At 40.9% G+C, this 18,750-nt stretch overlaps 1 protein-coding gene across 5 annotated transcripts in view; it reads right to left on the reverse strand.

Annotated features, from left to right (window-relative positions):
- Positions 1–18,750, reverse strand: part of PCCA (propionyl-CoA carboxylase subunit alpha) — a 445,241-nt gene that overhangs the window by 81,506 nt on the left and 344,985 nt on the right. For all 5 annotated transcript variants that reach the window (XR_012514288.1, XM_003928223.3, XM_003928222.4 and 2 more), the window contains one exon: positions 4,710–4,763. Coding sequence is in view for 4 of the 5 variants with exons in the window: in XM_003928223.3 (XP_003928272.1) it covers positions 4,710–4,763 (54 nt within the window). In the remaining variant the exon portion in view is untranslated. The remainder of the gene's footprint in view (positions 1–4,709; positions 4,764–18,750) is intronic.

The following is an 18,750-nucleotide window of genomic DNA, read 5'->3' on the forward strand; positions in this document are numbered from 1 at the left end:
GTTTCATTACGGCAGCCTGGGCAGTTGTACTTAGCAGTTACTGCACAGAGCTCCCTGGATTCCACAGTCAAGCGATTTGTTCTTAAAGTACCCTGATGATTAACAGCCTATCTTTAAGGTTGGACAGGACTGGTTTTGCATCCGGGTTCTACCAATTATTACCATAAGATAGTTATTTAACCTTTCTATGCTCACTTTTGTCTTCTGAAAATTAGGCAGACCTATTCATCACTGTTTGTGCATTTTTTAATATGGGGTACGAACTCTAGTCAAACAGGTGATGATAATCGGTATGAAAACACTAAGGAAATAAATAGTAATACTCAAATGAGACCTAAGAAATAATGTTCTGTTTGTAAAATGTATTTTTCGGTGAGTCACCAAGTCACTTTTTTAGCTTTACATGTGTAAAATATACTTTCAGATCTACACAGCGTACTGTGTTGAACAGTGTCAACCCAAAATTCTTATCTACCTAGAACCTCAGAGTGTGACCTTATTAGGAAATAAGGTCTTTGGGGTCGTAATGAGTTAAATGAGGTTGCGCTGGATTAGGGTGAGCCCTAAATCTGATCACTGGTGGTGCTGGATTTATGTGAATGAACACATACAGTCATAGAGAAGAAGGCCATGTGACAGCAGAAGAGAAGACTGGAATTACATAGCTACAAGCCAAGGCATGCGAAGATTGCCAGCAGCTACTAGAAACCAGGAGAGAAGCACACAACAGACCCTCCCCAAGAGCCTCTAAGGAGGCGCCAACCCTGCCCACACCTTGATTTTAGATTTCTGGCTCCCAGAACTGTGAGGGAATCCATTCCTATGATTTTAAGCCAACCAGTTTGTGCTAATTTGTTGCACAGCCCTAGGAAACTAACACAGAATCCTGTGTATTACAGTTTGAGTGTAGCAGAATCATGGAACAGATAGACACCAAATAGAAAATGTGGTGGCCTGAGTACATGTATGGACGCCCAGGTCAAATGTGCTCTGCTGGGTCATAAAGGCACAAATTTTATCTGAATGTCCCATTCTATTAATTTGAAAACTTTCCCTTCATTATTAAAAAAAACCTAATGATTTTATTTTAATTTTTTAATCTTCATTTTTAAAAATTGTTTTGAGATGGGGTCTCACTCTGTTGCCCAGGCTAAAGTGAAGTAGGGTCATCCTACCTCACTGTAGCCTTGAACTCCTGGGCTCGAGCTAGCCTTACTTCTGAGTAGCTGGGACTACGGGTGTGAGTCACCACACTCCGCTATTTTGTGTGTGTCTGTGTTTGGAGATGAAGTCTCACTGTTGCCCAGGCTGGTCTTGAACTCCTGGGCTCAAGTGAGCCTCCTGCCTTAGCCTCCTGAGTAGCTGGGATTACAGGCATGAGCCACCGTGCTTGGCCACAATTTTTAAATCAAGTTCAAACAACATAACAGAAAAAAAGACCTCATGCTTGGATTGAAAGTTTATGAGTGAAAAGACTAAAAAGTAGATAGAATAAACCTACTGAATCTGTACCTTTTATATACATCTGAAATCTGTATAAGTGGACATGGGGTTCTATAAACAAAAAGGAGTCCTCCATGTTCCCAGATTATGTATTAGGGTACGCTGGGCTATGCATCAGCAGTAAGTCAACACTGAGCTCTCAGTCTACTAGAGCTTGCAGGTAGCAGTGCTCACCACCACTCTTCACCAGGAACTCATGCTGACAGAAACATCAACGTCCACATCACATACAACCTCCAAGGGGGGCACAGTAGGGGACTAGAGGGTTCACACTTGCTCTTAACTATCTTTGACCAAAAGTGACACACATCACTATCAGGAGACACTTCACCCCCAGGTCTCTTGCAGTTTTCCACTTCTTGTGAGCCAGATACTAATTGTTCTTTGCTCTGAACTATCTTTTCAAAGATGTTTGTACAGTAAATGGCCTTACTAGAGGGTTTCCCTCCAGATCAAAGGGCTAGTGTGATTATGACACATTATAAAAAACGCTCAGGTTCTCTAAACTCAGAGCTCCTCTCCTATAACACAACCCATTATGTGTGCAGGCATCTCTCTTCACATTGCCCTGGGGGAATCTGGGTTCAGGGAAATGGTACAAAGACAATGATATCCTGACCACTGCTACTGCTGCAATAAACTGTCCTTCATGTCTGATCCTGGCATCTCATGTTTTCTATCAGCACCCATGAAATGTCGCAGGCTGATCTGTCACCCTGCAAGTAAGGTAAATCTCAGAACCTTCACAGTTGTTGACAGTCACTTCCATTCATAGCTCACAGAAAAGGGGAGGGAGGGGAAGAGGGGAGGGAGGGGAAGAGGAGAGGGAGGGGAAGAGGGGAGGGAGGGGAAGAGGAGAGGGAGGGGAGGAGGGGAGGGAGGGGAGGAGGGGAGGGAGGGGAGGGAGGGGAGGGAGGGGAGGGAGGGGAGGGAGGGGAGGAGGGGAGGAGGGGAGGAGGGGAGGAGGGGAGGAGGGGGGGAGGGGGGGAGGGGAGGGAGGGGAGGGAGGGGAGGGAGGGGAGGGAGGGGAGGGAGGGGAGGAGGGGAGGAGGGGAGGAGGGGAGGGAGGGGAGGGAGGGGAGGGAGGGGAGGGAGGGGAGGGAGGGAGGGAGGGGAGGGAGGGGAGGGAGGGGAGGGAGGGGAAGAGGAGAGAGAGGGGAAGAGGAGAGAGAGGGGAAGAGGGGAGAGAGAGAGAGAGGATGAGGAGACAGAGAGGAAGAGGAGAGAGGGGAAGGAATCCAGGATAAGGCTAGTTCAAGTTGCCATTTTCTGAGAGAGGAAAACTGAGGGAAAAGCTTTTTGAGGTCAGTTTTCAATATGTGAAGTTTGAAAAACCAATTAGAATCCCAGTAGAGATGCTACGCAGCAGAGACAGCATGAATGGACTTCCCATCATGAGCACTGAAAGGTAAAAGCACTCCTCTCCATCCACGTAATGTAGCTCTTTAAAAAGGCTGAGATCGATTTTATGGACTGACACAGAAGGTGTCCAAGATCTATTACTGCATGAAAAGATGCATAATTTTCGATAAGTCTATCTATTGCTAATAAGTTAAAAACCTGTAGGGGTAGGATATATACTTCTGTGATGGTTAATTTTATGTGTCAACCTGATAAGGCCACAGTATCCAGATGTTAGGTCAAACATTGAGATGTTTCATTGAAGGTAATTTTAGATGAGATGAACACGAAGTCAGTAGACTCAGAGTAAAACAGATCACCCTCCATAGTGGGGTTGGCCTCATCCAACCCGTTGAAGGCCTTAAAAGAAAAAGACAGGTTTCTCCAAGCAAGGACCACTTCAGTCAGTGGACTGCCTTTGGACTTGATCTGCAGCTCTCCCCTGGGTCTCCAGCCTGCCTATCTGCCCTGCAGATTTTGGTCTGCCGCAATGGGTTGGGCCAATTCCTTAAATCTCTCCATCTTTCCCTTTCTCTCTACACATACGCACACATCTTGTTGATTCTGTTTCTCTGGAGAACCTTGACTAATGCAACATCTTATGACGTACATTTGAATTGTATTTAAAATTTCTTTACAATAAGTATGTATTACTTTACTAATCAGAAAAACAATAGTCACAAGACTTAGTTCCAATACTTAAAATTTAGGCTACATTGACCAAGTATCTATACATATACTTTATGTATATAAATTATATACACACCTCTATACATATATAAACAATAAAGCATTCAGTAAACATACATTGTTATTAACATCCCTCCTATCTCAATGGCTGCAAAATCCCTCCTTTTTTTTTTCATGTAAGCCGCACACCTCTCTGTTTTTCTCACTAAACTCAGAGTTATCTGAAATGCCCAATATGAGTCCATATCCTGAACAAGGTACCCAAAGAAGATGAACAGACATTTCGCACATTAGAAATGGTATCTAGTGAATGAATACTTGGAGACATATTCAACTACAATAGCAATAAACAGAAAAATGAAAATTAAAAGAGTAAGATACCTTTTTAAACAAATTAGATTGAAAATTATAGTAACTAATACTACTAATTATAAACTTTAAGTAATGTTATAATTAGGTGAGAGTGTGAAGTGGTGTTCTAATGTATGATGGGTGGTGTTCTAAAGAGACATAAAATAACTGGCCACATATGTAATAAGCCACAAAACTATTTATGACTTTGATTCTACTTGGGATAAAATGTATCACGTATGTTTAAAAATATCATATCCGCATTTGAAACTAATGTGGCCAGGCATGGTGGCTCCCACCTGTAATCCCAGCACTTTGGAAGGCTGAGGTGGACGGATCACTTAAGGCCAGGAGTTCGAGACCAGCCTGGCTAACATGGTGAAACCATATCTCTTGAAAAAAAAAAATACAAAAATTAGTAGAGCATGGTGGCATGCACCTGTAATCCTGGCTACTCAGGTAAGGCATGAGAATTGTGTGAAGCCAGGAGGTAGAGGTAAGCTGAGATCGTGCCACTGCACTCCAGCCTGGGCAACCAAGTGAGACTCTGTCTCAAAATGATAATAATAATTCCAAACACCAAAATAAAGTAAAATACACATGACGTTTTTCCCTAGAATATCATTTGTAATGGCAAAAATAGTAGAGGTAATTTCAATACCTAGCAGTAATGAAACCAAGTTCAAACAACATGAGCTATAACTAGCTGGATATCTTTTTTTCTGTGAATTAACAGAATATATAAAGAATGATTTCCTACTTACCACTGTACCAAGAAACTGAATGTTCATGTTTCCACCTGCTTCTCGAGAAAGACACTAAAACAAAAAAGAGATATAAAATGAACTTGTATCCACACAACTTGTATGCAATGTTCATAATAGCCAAAAAACCCAAATGTCCATCAGCTGATGGATGGGTAAACAAAATACAGTATAGTCATACAGTTGGAATATTATTTGGCCATAAGAAGGAATGAAGTACTGATACAGGCTACAACAGAAGTTGGTCACAAAGGACCATGCGTTATATGATTCCACTTAATAAGAAAAGTCCAGAATGGTCAAATCCATGGAGATAGAAAGTAGACTCGTAAGCGCCTCCAGGAGGAGGGCTGGGAGGACATGAAGATGACTGCTAATTGGCGTGGGATTTGTCAAGGGTGTAAACTCGGTCTAAAATTGACTGTGGTGATGGTGGAACCACCCTGTGAACTGACTACAAACCACTGAGCTGTAACTTTAAATGGGTGAATTGTATGGTGTGTGAATTATATCTCAATAAAATGGCTATAAAAATGAATTAGCATTTGTTTAAAATAAGAATGCAATAATTCTATGTCGAGAGTAGTGAAATAACCTCTTTATTATTTATTTGTTTATAAATAAAATTTGTTAAAGCAAATACATCGCTTGCATGTATCTTGTCTAAATTTTAATTAAAAGTAAATACTATGATTATTAAAATTTTAGTTAAATGTAAATACTACCACTACTAAAAATGGGTGACTAAGTAGAACAGTGGAAGCAGACTACACTTCGAGCTCATTCTCACCTATGAAACTGCTCTATTTAATCCTAACGTATTCCTCAGAATTCTTCCTCTTTTGTGCTATTCAGAGAGGGCTCAGTGACTTCAAAGACTTCACACACAAATAAAGCAGTTCTAACTAAGCCAACAGGATTTTTTAAGTTATTAGTATTAGAGTACTAGTGGCTTTCATTCAACTACATGCCATGCGCATTAGGATACAGATATATCCTAATTTCATTCCTTTTTACAGAAGTGGAGGTTTACCAACTCTGATCTCTATGATCACGAAAATAATAGCACCCAGAATGAACCTCTAGAAATCAAGCTGAGTCCTTGGTTCCTCAACAAAAGGAGTCCTTACTGTTCCTTGACAATGACAGACAGTGGTATAATACAAAATGGTTTCCACTACCTGCAAATACTGCCACGTGAAATGACACAATGGTAATCTAACTAGCATAATCAAGGCAATGTGGCATAGAGTAGAAAAAAAAAAATCAGTATGACACCATTTTGACCCCTTTTCTTTTTTTGAGATGGAGTTTTGCTCTTGTCGCCCAGGCTGGAGTGCAATGGCGCTATCTCAGCTCACCGCAACTTCCACCTCTCAGGTTCAAACAATTCTCCTGCCTTAGCCTCCTGAGTAGCTGGGATTACAGGCACCAGCCACCACACCTGGCTAATTTTTATATTTTTAGTAGAGATGGGGTTTCACCATTGTTGGCCAGGCTGGTCTCAAACTCCTGGCCTCAGGTGATCCACTCGCCTAGGCTCCCAAAGTGCTGAGATTACAGGTGTGAGCCACTGCACCTGGCCAACCATTTCACTTCTAAGAATTTATCCTGAGGAAAAAACATAAGGGTATGCAGAAAAATAAAGCTGAACAAATATCACAGTGTAGTTTATTGAACTGAACAACGGCAAGCAATCTAAATGGCTGGCAAGACGCTGGTTAAGTAAATTATGGTATATATCCAACCTGCCATTTAAAAAGTTAAAGAGATGAAAAATGCTTATAGTATATTCTAAGTGCAAGAAGAACAAAACAATATGTTCAGAACAAGTAAAAAAAATTATGTTATAGAAAAAATTCTAGAATTAGTGCATATAAAACAACTATTATTGCTAGGCAAAAATATTAGTTGACTTTCGTTTTCACTTATCTGTTTTTCCTATTCTTTTATATGCACATGTTGAAGTTAATAAAGGCAAAAAGAGACAGAAAACAAAATGGAATAAAACAGACTCCTTTCCTGTGTCTTAGGGAGACTTGATTAAGAACTCAGGCTCGATTCCTAGGTTTTGACACTAGTACTTCTATATTGGTCATCCATCTAATCATCCATGTATCTCTTAACTGTGTTGGGTACTGCTGGCTGAATTAAGACACGCCTTCCAGGAGACTAAACGAAAGACAGCAGAATTATTTGAAAAACAAGTATAATTCACTACAATAAATGCATAGTACAAAATGTACAAAGAATTATGGGATAAGGGGATAGAGTGACTAAAAGAACAGAAAGCTTACAGAAGACATTAGACAGGTTAAGACAGACAGGAAAGCTGGATATTTAAAAATGAACAGAGGCCAGGTGTGGTGGGTCACGTTTGTAATCCCAGCACTTTAGGAGGCTAAGGTGGGTAGATCATATGAGTTCAGGAGTTTGGGACCAGCTTGGCCAACATGGCGAAACCCCAACTCTACTAAAAATATAAAAAGTATCAGGGTATGGGGGTGGGTTCGTGTAGTCCCAGCTACTTGGGAGGCTGAGGCAGGAGAACTGCCTGAACTTGAGAGGTTGAGGTTGCAGTAAGCCAAGATGGTGCCACTGCACTCCAGCCTGGGGGCGCCACAGCAAGACTCTGTTTCAAAAACAAAAAACACATGAACAGGATTCAGCCATTATGGAAAACAGTATGGAGGTTTCACAAAACATTAAAAGTAGAACTACCATATGATCCAGCAATCCTACTACTGTGCATACACACACACACACACACACACACACACACACACAAAGGAAAGACATCAATATGTTCATGAGATATCTGCACCCCTATGTTTATTGCAGCACTATTCATGATGGCTAAGACACGGAATCAACCTAAGCGTCCATCCATGGACCAACGGATAAAGAGAATGTGGTATATACACACAATGGAATATGATTTAGCCTTAAAAAAGAAGAAAATCCTGCCATTTGCAACAACATGGATGAACCTGGAGGACATTATGTTAAGTAAAACAAGCCAAGTACTGAGAGACATACCATATGACCTCACTTACATGCAGAATCTAAAAATGTCAAACTCATAGAAGTAGAAAATAGAATGGTGGTTGTGGGGGCAGTGTTGGGGAAATAATAGTCAAAACCCACAAAATTTCAGCTATAAAGGAGGAATAGGTTCAAGAAAGCTATTGCACAATATGGTAACTACAGTTAATAAATGTATTATTAATCTATTCTCGAACATTTCTGAGAGCAGATTTAAAGTATGTGAGGTAATACACATGTTAATCGGCTCAATTTAGCCATTCCACAGTGGATTCACTGTTTGAAGTGTACACACAGAGTATTCACTGAATTGTGTACTTCAAAACATGTTGTACACGTGCTAGAGTTTGACAATCTCTCTCCTCCAAATCTCATGTTGAAATGTGATCCCAAAAGTTGGAGGTGGGGCCTAATGGTGGGGTGTCTGGGTGATTAGGAAGGATCCCTCATGAATAGATTAACGCCCTCTTTGAGAGCAAGTTCTCCCTCTTAGTTCCTGAGAGTGCTGGTTGTTAAAGAGAGTCAGGCACCTCCTTCTCCTCTCTCACTCTGTGACCCCCACACACCAGCTCCCCTTTGCCTCCCACCATGAGTAGAAGCAGTCTGAGGTCCTCACCAGAGGCCCAATCTTGAACTTTTCTAGACATCAGAATCATGAGCCAAATAAACTTTTTCTCTTTATAAATTACCCAGTCTTGGGTATTCCTTTGTAGCAACACAAAAGACACCAAGACAGCATGACAAATACAGCTAAATTTATCAATTAAAAAACAAATTAAAAATTTTTTAAATGAGCAGGAATTCTCCAACAGAAAAGTGAAAATGGCCGGGGGTGGTGGCACACACCTATAATCCCAGCACTTTGGGAGACCAAGGCAGGTTGCTTGAGGTCACAGAAGTTTGAGACCAACCTGGTTAACATGGTGAAACCTGTTTCTTCTAAAAATACAAAAATTAGCCAGGCATGGTGGTGTGTGCCTGTAATCCCACTACTCGGGAGGCTGAAGCAGGAGAATCGCTTGAACTCAGGAGGCAGAGGTTGCAGTGAGCCAAGATCGCACCACTGCACTCCAGCCGAAGAGACAGAGCGAGTCTGTCCAAAAAAAAAAAAAAAAAAAAGAACTGTGGGCTGATGAGACAGTTAATGCAAATTTCAGATTAAGAGACGGCATCACGGCATGGTGAGTTTAGGGAATATGAAGCAGTTTAGGGTGGCCAGAGACAGGGTTGGATGAAGGACGGAAGTGGCAAGAAAGGAGACTGGGAACTGAAAACCCAGGTCAGATCTTAGACAGAGAAGACAGCTTATGCTTGACAAAGTTCTTACACTTAAGAAGCGGCATGTGGGCCGGGCGCTGTGGCTCACACCTGTAATCCTAGCACTTTGGGAGACCAAGGTGGGTGGATCACCTGAGGTCAGGAGTTCAAGACCAGCCTGGCAAAACCCTGTCTCTACTAAAAAAAAAAAAAAAAAAAAAAAAAAAAGCCAGGCGTGGTGGCACAGGCCTGTAATCCCAGCTACTTGGAAGGCTAAGGAAAGAGAATCACTTGAACCTGGAGGTTGCAGTAAGCCAAGACTGTGCCACTGCACTCCAGCCTGTGCAATGGGAGCGAGACTCCTTCTGAAGAAGAAGAAAGAAGAAAGAAGAAAGAAGAAAGAAGAAGGAGGGGGAGGAGAGGGGGAGGGGGAAGGGAGAGGGTGGGGGAGGGGGAGGAGGGAGGGGAAGGGGGAGGGAGAGAGAGGAGGAGGAGGAGGAGAGGGAGAAGGAGAAGAGGAGGAGGAAGAGGAGGTAGAGTGTGACACGTTCATGTTTTAGAAAGACGGTGGTCTGAGGTCAAGCTGAAAATATATAGAATGGGGAAGGACCAGGCTAGGAGGCTGAGTAAAATCCCACTACAATCATTCAGTTAGGAGCCGCATGGGCCAAGCAGCCACACAGGAATAAGTGTGATTCAGACCTAGGACTTAGGATGGAGACAGCAAACAGACCTGAAAGACGATCCCAATTTTGCTCTACAGATGAAGAAACTAAGGCAAAGGAATATAAAAAGTAATTTGCCTACCCCGCAACTCTGAACAAAAAAATTTTTTTTTTTTTTTTTTTGCTGTTGAGACAGAGTTTCGCTCTTGTTACCCAGGCTGGAGTGCAATGGCGCGATCTCGCCTCACCGCAACCTCCGCCTCCCGGGTTCAGGCAATTCTCCTGCCTCAGCCTCCTGAGCAGCTGGGATTACAGGCACGTGCCACCATGCCCAGCTGATTTTTTGTATTTTTAGTAGAGATGGGGTTTCACCATGTTGACCAGGATGGTCTCGATCTCTTGACCTCGTGATCCACCCGCCTCGGCCTCCCAAAGTGCTGGGATTACAGGCTTGAGCCACCGTGCCCGGCCCCGGCCTTTTAAAAAAAAATGTAATAACCACTCAATTTATAAGCCCCAAAGAAACATGCAGTGCCTCTTGGTTGAAGCCACCAGCATCTCTCACCTGAGGTCTGCAATAGTCAAATCAATGATTTCTCGGTCTCTACCCCAGGGCCTGCAGTGATTTTAAAATCACATTACATCACTCTCCTATTCAAACTCTCCAAACGCTCCACAACATGAATCAGAAAAAAACAAAAAAATCAATTCTTTTGCCCCTAGATGAACTGGTCTTGTCTTCCTTGTTCCACACTCCCCTACAGGTGACAAGCTGTCACAGAGCCTCTGCTTTGCCCCTTCCGCTACCTGGGACTTCCTTCCCCCAGACTTCTGCACATCTGCCCCTCTTCCTTGTAGGTCTCGGCTCAGTGTTAGCTATTCAGAGAGGACTTCCCAGCCATCCTCGCTAAAGCTGCCTTCTCTAGTCATTTTCTATCAGTTTTACAGTCCTCAACCAACTTCTTACTACTCAAATCACTTTATTTAGGTATTTACACGTTTAGTATTTACTTCCTCCTGCTGGAATGTAAGTCTTGTTCCTTATTCTCTCTGCAGAGTCCAGTACACTGCCTAGGCCATACTGGGCGTTCCCTTCTATGTAGGAAACACCAAAACAATATCACCAATCCTTTCCCTGACACTACAAAGGTTAGATTCATTCCCAAGCAAATTGAAGTAATTCTGCAATATGTAAAATGGAAACATAGATTTTCACATTAAAAACAAATTGTATCAATAAATGTGTGACCATGGGTATAAGTACCAATAAGCTGTCCATAGCATTGCGTTCAGTTTAAAGCAGGTCATAATTACATACATAATGACTATCACCTTTTCCTTTTCACCACACTCCCACAATCTGTAAAGGAAGGAAGGACAGAAGGGAGGGACATATTTTAGCAATAAAGATTGATGCAGATTGGGCACAGTGGCTCAGGCCTGTAATTCCAGCACTTTGGGAGGCCAAGGAAGGTGGACGGCTTGAGCCCAGGAGTTTGAGACCAGCCTGGGCAAAATGGCGAAACCCTGTTTCTACAAAAAATGCAAAAATTAGCTGGTGTGGTGACATGCACCTGTAGGCCCAGCTACTTGGGAGGCTGAGGCAGGAGGATCACTTGAGCCCAAGAGATGGAGCTTGCAGTGAGCAAAGATGGTGCCACGGCATGCTAGCCTGGGTGACAAAGCAAGACCCTGTCTCAAAAAAAAAAAAAAAAAAAAAAAAAAAAAAAAAAAAAAGAAAAAGAAAAAGAAAGAAAAAGAAAAAAGGAAAAAAAGAAAAGAAAAAGATGGATGTAAAGAAAAACAGAAATAAAATTTCCTCAAAACTGAAATTTACTTCTATCTTTCCTAAGAGGAAGATACACTTTTCCTAGAACCTAGAATTAAGATAATTCAGTTTTAGAATCCACAAAAACCAAAGTATTCAATGTCTATCATGAGTCTAATGTATGCCAAAACAAATATACAGACCACTTGATAAACTAATAGCAAAAGTCTTCATAAAAATTAAGACTTTTATTGATGAAACATATCTACACTTATTCAAATATTTTCTTCAAATATTTCCTCCCTTTCCGATTTTAAATGGCACGCCAAAGCCAGATAAAAAGTCCTCCTTTTCTTATTCTGACAGTCTGCTCCAATGTTTACAAAATATATTCGTTTTATTTCTTTAAAAAATACTTTGGAAAATTTTGTTAACAAAATTATTTCAACATTTATTAGAATCAAATTCATATAAAATTAGCAACGTTATTCACACAAAAGCAAAAACATTTGCAAAACAATAAATCAAATGTTCCAAAAATACCTTCCTAGTATAATAAAATCAGAGGCAATTTCACCTTTAAAAATAACGTCACTGAACGGTAAGAGGAAGAAATAGTAATAGTTTTCTTTTTCCCCCTCACTGATTTCCAACTTGATAACATGTTTTAAAGGCCATTACTGTGGGATTTGTCTTATCGGTCTCCAGTGCAGCTGTTTGTATTATTTTCCACATTCACTACAATCAGTGTTTATACTATTCAAAATTCTCTTCCTCAGGCAGCCAGGAAAATGTAATTTTCTAGTTAACAGAAGAGGAGAAAAGCATGTAAGTGTGGGGATTGGACGGTGGAAGTTCAGAAATATTTTCCCATTCGGTTAAATTTTAAAAGCAACTCCAAATTATAAAACCAAGAAAAATGCTAAGCTTCTAAAACTACATTACAAAAGCAGGTAGCCTTGCATCAAAATTAATATTGAACACCATAGCTGTAAATACATCCCAGCTGTTAAACTGTCTTTAAATTTTTTTTAAGCAGAGTAAACAGTTATTTCTGTTCTACTGGTGAGCTTGCTTTTAAGATGTGCAGCTGTAATTGATATTGTCAGGAATGTAAAAAGGAGATGGTTAATAATTATTCTTTCACTTCCTACTTCATTAGAAAAAAATACCAACCTCTACTCATTCTAAGTTATATATTTATATATCCTGTATATCCTATATAGAGTTTCATGTCACATGCAATGATTCTAGAGAAATTACATGTGTAAAGTACAAAATAATTACTTCAAAGAGGTGGGAGTGGGGGAAACATTTTTAAAACATGTAAAACATTTTAGGCCTAAAAACATAAAACAATTACTTCCCAATTCATTTGTTTGTGTACCGGCAAAATACAGGCAAATATGTAAGCTGCTTTTTCTAATTAAAATAATAATTTTACTATATACCGTTATTAGGATTAAAACTAAAGTTTATTCTTGGAGGGTGGGGGAGGTATTTTAATCTAAAAAACTGAAAAGGAAGTAAAATTTTTAACTTGCTCTTTTTCTTAAATAGATATGAAAATCAACATTTTCTTCAAAACAGAAATCTAAGGTTACAATTTTGAAATCGATTCAATTTCTGCGTGGACAAGCATTTGTATATATATTGCAAATAGTTTCACAATCTGCAAACATTTAACATCTCGTCCATCATATTCACATGCTTGTGTAATATTCTACATTACACAGGCCCTCTGGGCATTTTAAGTTAGCATGTTATATATATAATCTATTTAATACTCCAGTCATTTCACAAGTAATCCATTTAATCTGGTATTCTTCAGTAAATAACATGAGATTCATGTGACACTATTCCAAATTTGTCTGCTTTAACATAGAAAATTAGTTCCACTTAGCTGATTATCAAAGACCTATTCAATACAGAATGCAGTGGTGCTACAATCAGCTCTGCACTGTTATTTATAATAAATTTATCTTCTCTTGAAAATATTTGAGCAAGAATATGAGAAATTTTAAAAAAAGTCTCCAAAGGTACAGCATGAATAGCTTCACATCACACAAATGCAGAAATTGTTAGACCTTAGCAGGATCTCAAGATATTTTCAAAAGTATTTAGCTACTCCTCAGGCCTGAAGGCAACCTGCTGTGAGCAGGTGGGTAGAAGAAATCATGCTATACAAAGAAACAGGCCAACAGCAGTTAGTCGGCTCTGCCTGCAAATGTTCAAACAACGTGACAATGCAAAATGAAAATCTAGTATGTAAAGCGTTAGTGAGAAACAATACATTAAATCCTGGTACACAAATTACACTTCAAAATAGAGAACAGCAAAACTGAAGAGCTTCTTTCAAGGTCAAAAAAATTACTTCACAGGAATACAGACACAGTAAAAAAGTAAAAATAAAAAACTTCTATTTGTCCAGCAGGTTTCACACTACAAAAGGTTCTAGGGTTTGTGAAGAAAACAGAGTGAGCTCACCATCGCCAGGACACGTCGAATCTTCTGTTTATCAGTTTAATTATATGCCACAGGCAGGAAATCATTCCATGTTTCAAAAATAGTTCTAATTTTTTTAAGCTTCTAAGTGGAAATTTTAAAGGTTGTCAGCTAGATGATAAATTCATCTTCTGTTTAAAAATAAATTCCACTCATCTGTTCCTAACTTTAAAAGATTAAAAACCAAAACTGTTTGACGTTAAGGGGGAACACTTTAAAAACCACTATGTAGGAGTCTTCTCCATCTGTAAACACTTCCTGCTTTACTAAATATTTTGCCTGTGAGTGGTCTAACGAGTAACCACTAGCTACATGTAGCTACTGAGAACATGAAATATGACTGGTATGACTGAGGAGTTAAATTTTCAACTGTATTTAATTTTACTTAAAAACCAAAGCAGTGTAATAAAATTTTCTGTTAAACCCAACTCCATAGCTCTGGTAGGACTACATTCCACTCTGACCATTCCATTGTTTAAGACACTGTTGTATTAATGCCAGTGTCTACGTTGTTTCTGGTATCACGTTAGTAATTTTTAAAAGTGTTTCATGTTGAAATGACAACAGTTTGGGCATTATTCTGTGATAGAGCCACAAATGCAAAGCATCCCCCAAATGCTAAAGGAGCCAAGAAACCAAAGAACAAGGCAAAGAAATCCAGTTTGTTGGTAAAGGGTGTTTTCTTGGGGAACTTACAGACAGAAGCATGGTCTCGGACGGCTGCAGGACAGGTAGCTCCCGCACTGTTCCCAGCCAGACCCAGAGCTTATATACCACAGGGAAAGGGTGTACGTGCTCTATAAAGGCAATTAAAGGCACCCTCTAGAACAGGTGAGAGTCCTATGTGCGTCACTGCCTATAATTTGTGTGGTAACATCAAGGCTGCTTTGTTCTTACGTTAAAAACAGTAAATAAAATCGCAATCAGGAGGCATTCACGAGACTGGGACTAATGAGAAATCCACACGGCTTTGCTAGGAGAGGTGACTTAGGCCTGTAATCCCAGCACTTTGGGAGGCTGAGGCAGGATGATCACTGGAGTTCAAGAGTTCAAGACCAGCCTGGGCAACACAGCTTGCCCTCATCTCTACAAAAAATCAACAAAATTAGTTGCATATGGTGGCACAGGCCTGCAGGCCCAGCTATTCAGAAGGTGGAGAAAGGAGAATCACCTGAGTCTGGGCGGTTGAGGCTGCAGGGAGCCATGACTGCACCACTGCACTCTAGCCTGGGTAACACAGCAAGATCCTATCATTTAAAAAAAAAAAAAAAAGTAAAATAAAAAATAAATTAAAGAAAAGAAACCCACAAAATTTGCTTTCTAGAGATTAAAAAACATGGATTTTAGCAATCAAGATGGAATGAATCACTTTTGCCTCCACAGGTACACTGTTAAATAAAATATGTTAGTAAAATTAATTCCACTTGTTTTCATCTTTTTAAATATGACTATTAAGAAATTTTAAGTGATAGTTGGGAATGGTGGCTCACACCTGTAATCCCAGAACTGTAGGAGGCTGAGGTGGGCAGATCACTTGAAGTCAGGAATTCCAGACCAGCCTGGCAACATGGTAAAACCACATCTCTACTAAAAATACAAAAAATTAGCCGGGCATGGTGGCAAGTGCCTGTAGTCCTATCTACTTGGGAGGCTGAGGCAGGAGAATTGCTTGAGCTTGGGATGCAGAGGTTGCAGTGAACTAAGATGGTGCTACTGAATTCCAGCCTGAGCAACAGAGAAAATTCTGTCTAAAGAAAAAAAAAGTTAATTCAAAAAAATAAATTTTAAATGATATATATGGCTTGTTAGACAAGGTTATTTAATAAATATCATTACTGATTGCTTCTGCAATGAAAATATACAATGAAAACAGTAGAAACACTGGTAAAAAACATAAAGCAAATAAATATAAAATCGTTATTTCATTTTCCTTAAATTATACTTGAGGAACAGCTGGCTAAATTATTAGGCAAACTAACAGAAAAAGACTTTTAAAAATTCTGAAAACAGGCTGGGCGCAGTGGCTCACACCTGTAATCCCAGCACTTTGGGAGGCCAAGGCAGGCAAATCATGAGGTCAGGAATTCGAAACCTGCCTGGCCAGCATGGTGAAAACCCGTCTCTACTAAAAAAATCCCACAAAATTAGCTGGGCATGGTGGCAGGCACCTTTAATTTCAGCTATTTGTGAGATGAAGCAGGAGAATCAGTTGAACCCGGGAGGCAGAGGCTGCCGTGAACTGAGATCATGCCACTGCACTCCAGCCCAAGTAGCAGTGCGAGACTCTGTCTCAAAAAAAAAAAAAAAATCTGAAGACAACTTTTAATTGGTTTCAAGAGTTTTCAGTGTTTATGCCCCTGGTTCTTTATCATTTCAAAAAATACGATTTCCTCCTTCCTCAGGTAATGCATCACTAGCTCCACAGTCAAAGTTATCAACAAGGATTAGACTTTTTCTGACAGTATGATTTTCTTGAAATCAGAAAGGCAGCGTACTTAAAACAGGCTGGTGGTTATGTGGGAGTAAGAGCGGATAAGCAATGGACAGTGAGAGGGCCCAGTGCATGCACAAGCCTCTAAGAGAAAATCAGGAATCGCTGGAGGCAGACCCTCTCCTACACCTACTGATACTATCAATACTATCTACACCTGTCAATAGGTGATACTGTGGTCCTAAAACAGCTAAGGCGCTACCCAGAGCAAATGGGGCAAACAGGAAAGAACCATGCAAGGCACCTCTGTGGGCAGGTCCTTGGGAGCCCTCTTGTTTCTTTTTGCTCTCACGGAAACCAAGGTTAACCCATATCTAGAGAGGTCCACTGGCCACACTAATAGGGTACGGATTTCACAAATGTTGGGAGCTCAGGAACTAAAAAGAATCAGTAAAACATTCTATAATGGAAGATGACTATCCACTTATCCATTCCCTAACTTACACCTATTCATTCAATTATTGAGCATTTACGCATGCCGTAAGTCAGCAGGGCAGTGGGAATTAAAAGTCAAATCCAAAAGGGAACAGGTGATTTAGATCAATTAAAGGAGGTTAATAACCTGTGAAATTTATTATTCCAATGATAGTATTGAGGCAGGAGAACAGGGTCTGGAGGCAGGGAACTTAAGGCTGTTTCACGACTTTCTAGAACTAAATTGAAAGGAAAACCCTAACTCTCCACACCTAAGTAACAAAAGGACCAGAGGCTACTCTCTTTGCAAACCCCCACCTTTTCTGTGTGGCAGATGAGAAACTGGCTGTCAGCAACAAATCAGAAAATCAGATTCATTGCAGGTCCAGTCTTTGCAACTTTGTAACTTCAGCCTCTGAATGGTTGCTGTCTACAGTCAATCAGACTCAATCAGACTGACAGCGAATCTTGGTTTTCACAGAAGTGTAACTTTGTAACTTCATCCTAGCCTCCAACTGGCTGCAAAAAGCAACTACTGTTTGCACATGAGTGCGACCTTTGTAACTTCACTTCAGCCTCTGGTTGGCTGCTTTCTGCAACCAATCAGACTGATTACGGGCTACCACTTCATTTACATGAGGTGAGTATAAAGCGGTCAGTGGGAAACTTCTAGCGGGTATTTGGACCCAAGAAGATTCTGTATCCCGGCCCTTGAGCCACTGCTCAGGCCCACTCCCACACTGTGGACTATACTTTTGTTTTCTTTCTCTTTCTCTCTCTCTTTTTTTTTTTTTTTTTGAGACAAGGTTTCATTCTTGTTGCCCAGGCTGGAGTGCAATGGCGTGATATCGGCTTACTGCAACCTCCGCCTCCTGGGTTCAAGCGATTCTCCTGTCTCAGCCTCCCGAGTAAATGGGATTACAGGCATGCAGCAGCATGCCCAGCTAATTTTTTTTTTTTTTTTTTTTTTTGAGATGGAGTTTCTCTCTTGTTACCCAGGCTGGAGTGCAATGGCGCGATCTCGGCTTACCGCAACCTCCGCCTCCTGGGTTCAGTCCCAGCTAATTTTGTATGTTTAGTAGAGAAGGGGTTTCACCATGTCGGCCAGGCTGGTTTTGAACTCCTGGCCTCAGGTGATCCACCTGCCTCAACCTCCCAAAGTGCTGGGATTACAGGCATGAGCCACCACACCTGGCTGCCTCTATTTTTGTTTTCAATAAATCCCTGCTTTTGTTCTGTTGTTGCTTCATTCTTTGTTTTGCTGGGCGATTTTTTTCAGTTCTTTGTTCAAAATGCCAAGAACCTGGATAACTTGCAGTCATGACCCTCTGCCAGTGGCAGTGTATGCCAAAATACAACTTACTTTTAAAGGAATTAATGGGTAATATTAAGCTCCTGAAGTTTAGCAATGAAAACTGGGAACCTGAATAAACGTGATCAGACTGGATGAATCAGGAACTAATTACTGAGGCAAAGGTAAGTTACCTTCCCAACTACTTACCCATCTAATCAGATAAAGAAGTTAAAGACTCCTTGATATGATTTGGATGTATGTGCCCTCCATATCTCTCACTGAAATGTGATTCCCAACGTTGGAGGTGGGGCCTCGTGGGAGGTGTTTGGGTCTTGGAGGTAGATCCTGATTGTTTAAAAGGGTGAGCAGCCCCCTCCCCTCCCCCTCCCTCTTCTTCTTTTTTTCTTTCTTCTTCTTCCTTTCTCCTCCTCCTCCTCCTCCTCCTCCTTCTTCTTCCCCGCCCCCCTCTCATTCCTGCTCTTGCCATGTGATGCTCCTCTCCTGCTTTGCCCCAACCATACCTGAAAGCTCCCTAAGGCCTCCCTCCCCAGAAGCCGAGCAGATGCTGGCACCAAACTTCCTGTACAGCTGGCAGTACCACG

Source organism: Saimiri boliviensis, chromosome 16 (genome assembly GCF_048565385.1).
Source record: "Saimiri boliviensis isolate mSaiBol1 chromosome 16, mSaiBol1.pri, whole genome shotgun sequence".
Classification (NCBI taxonomy): domain Eukaryota; kingdom Metazoa; phylum Chordata; class Mammalia; order Primates; family Cebidae; genus Saimiri; species Saimiri boliviensis.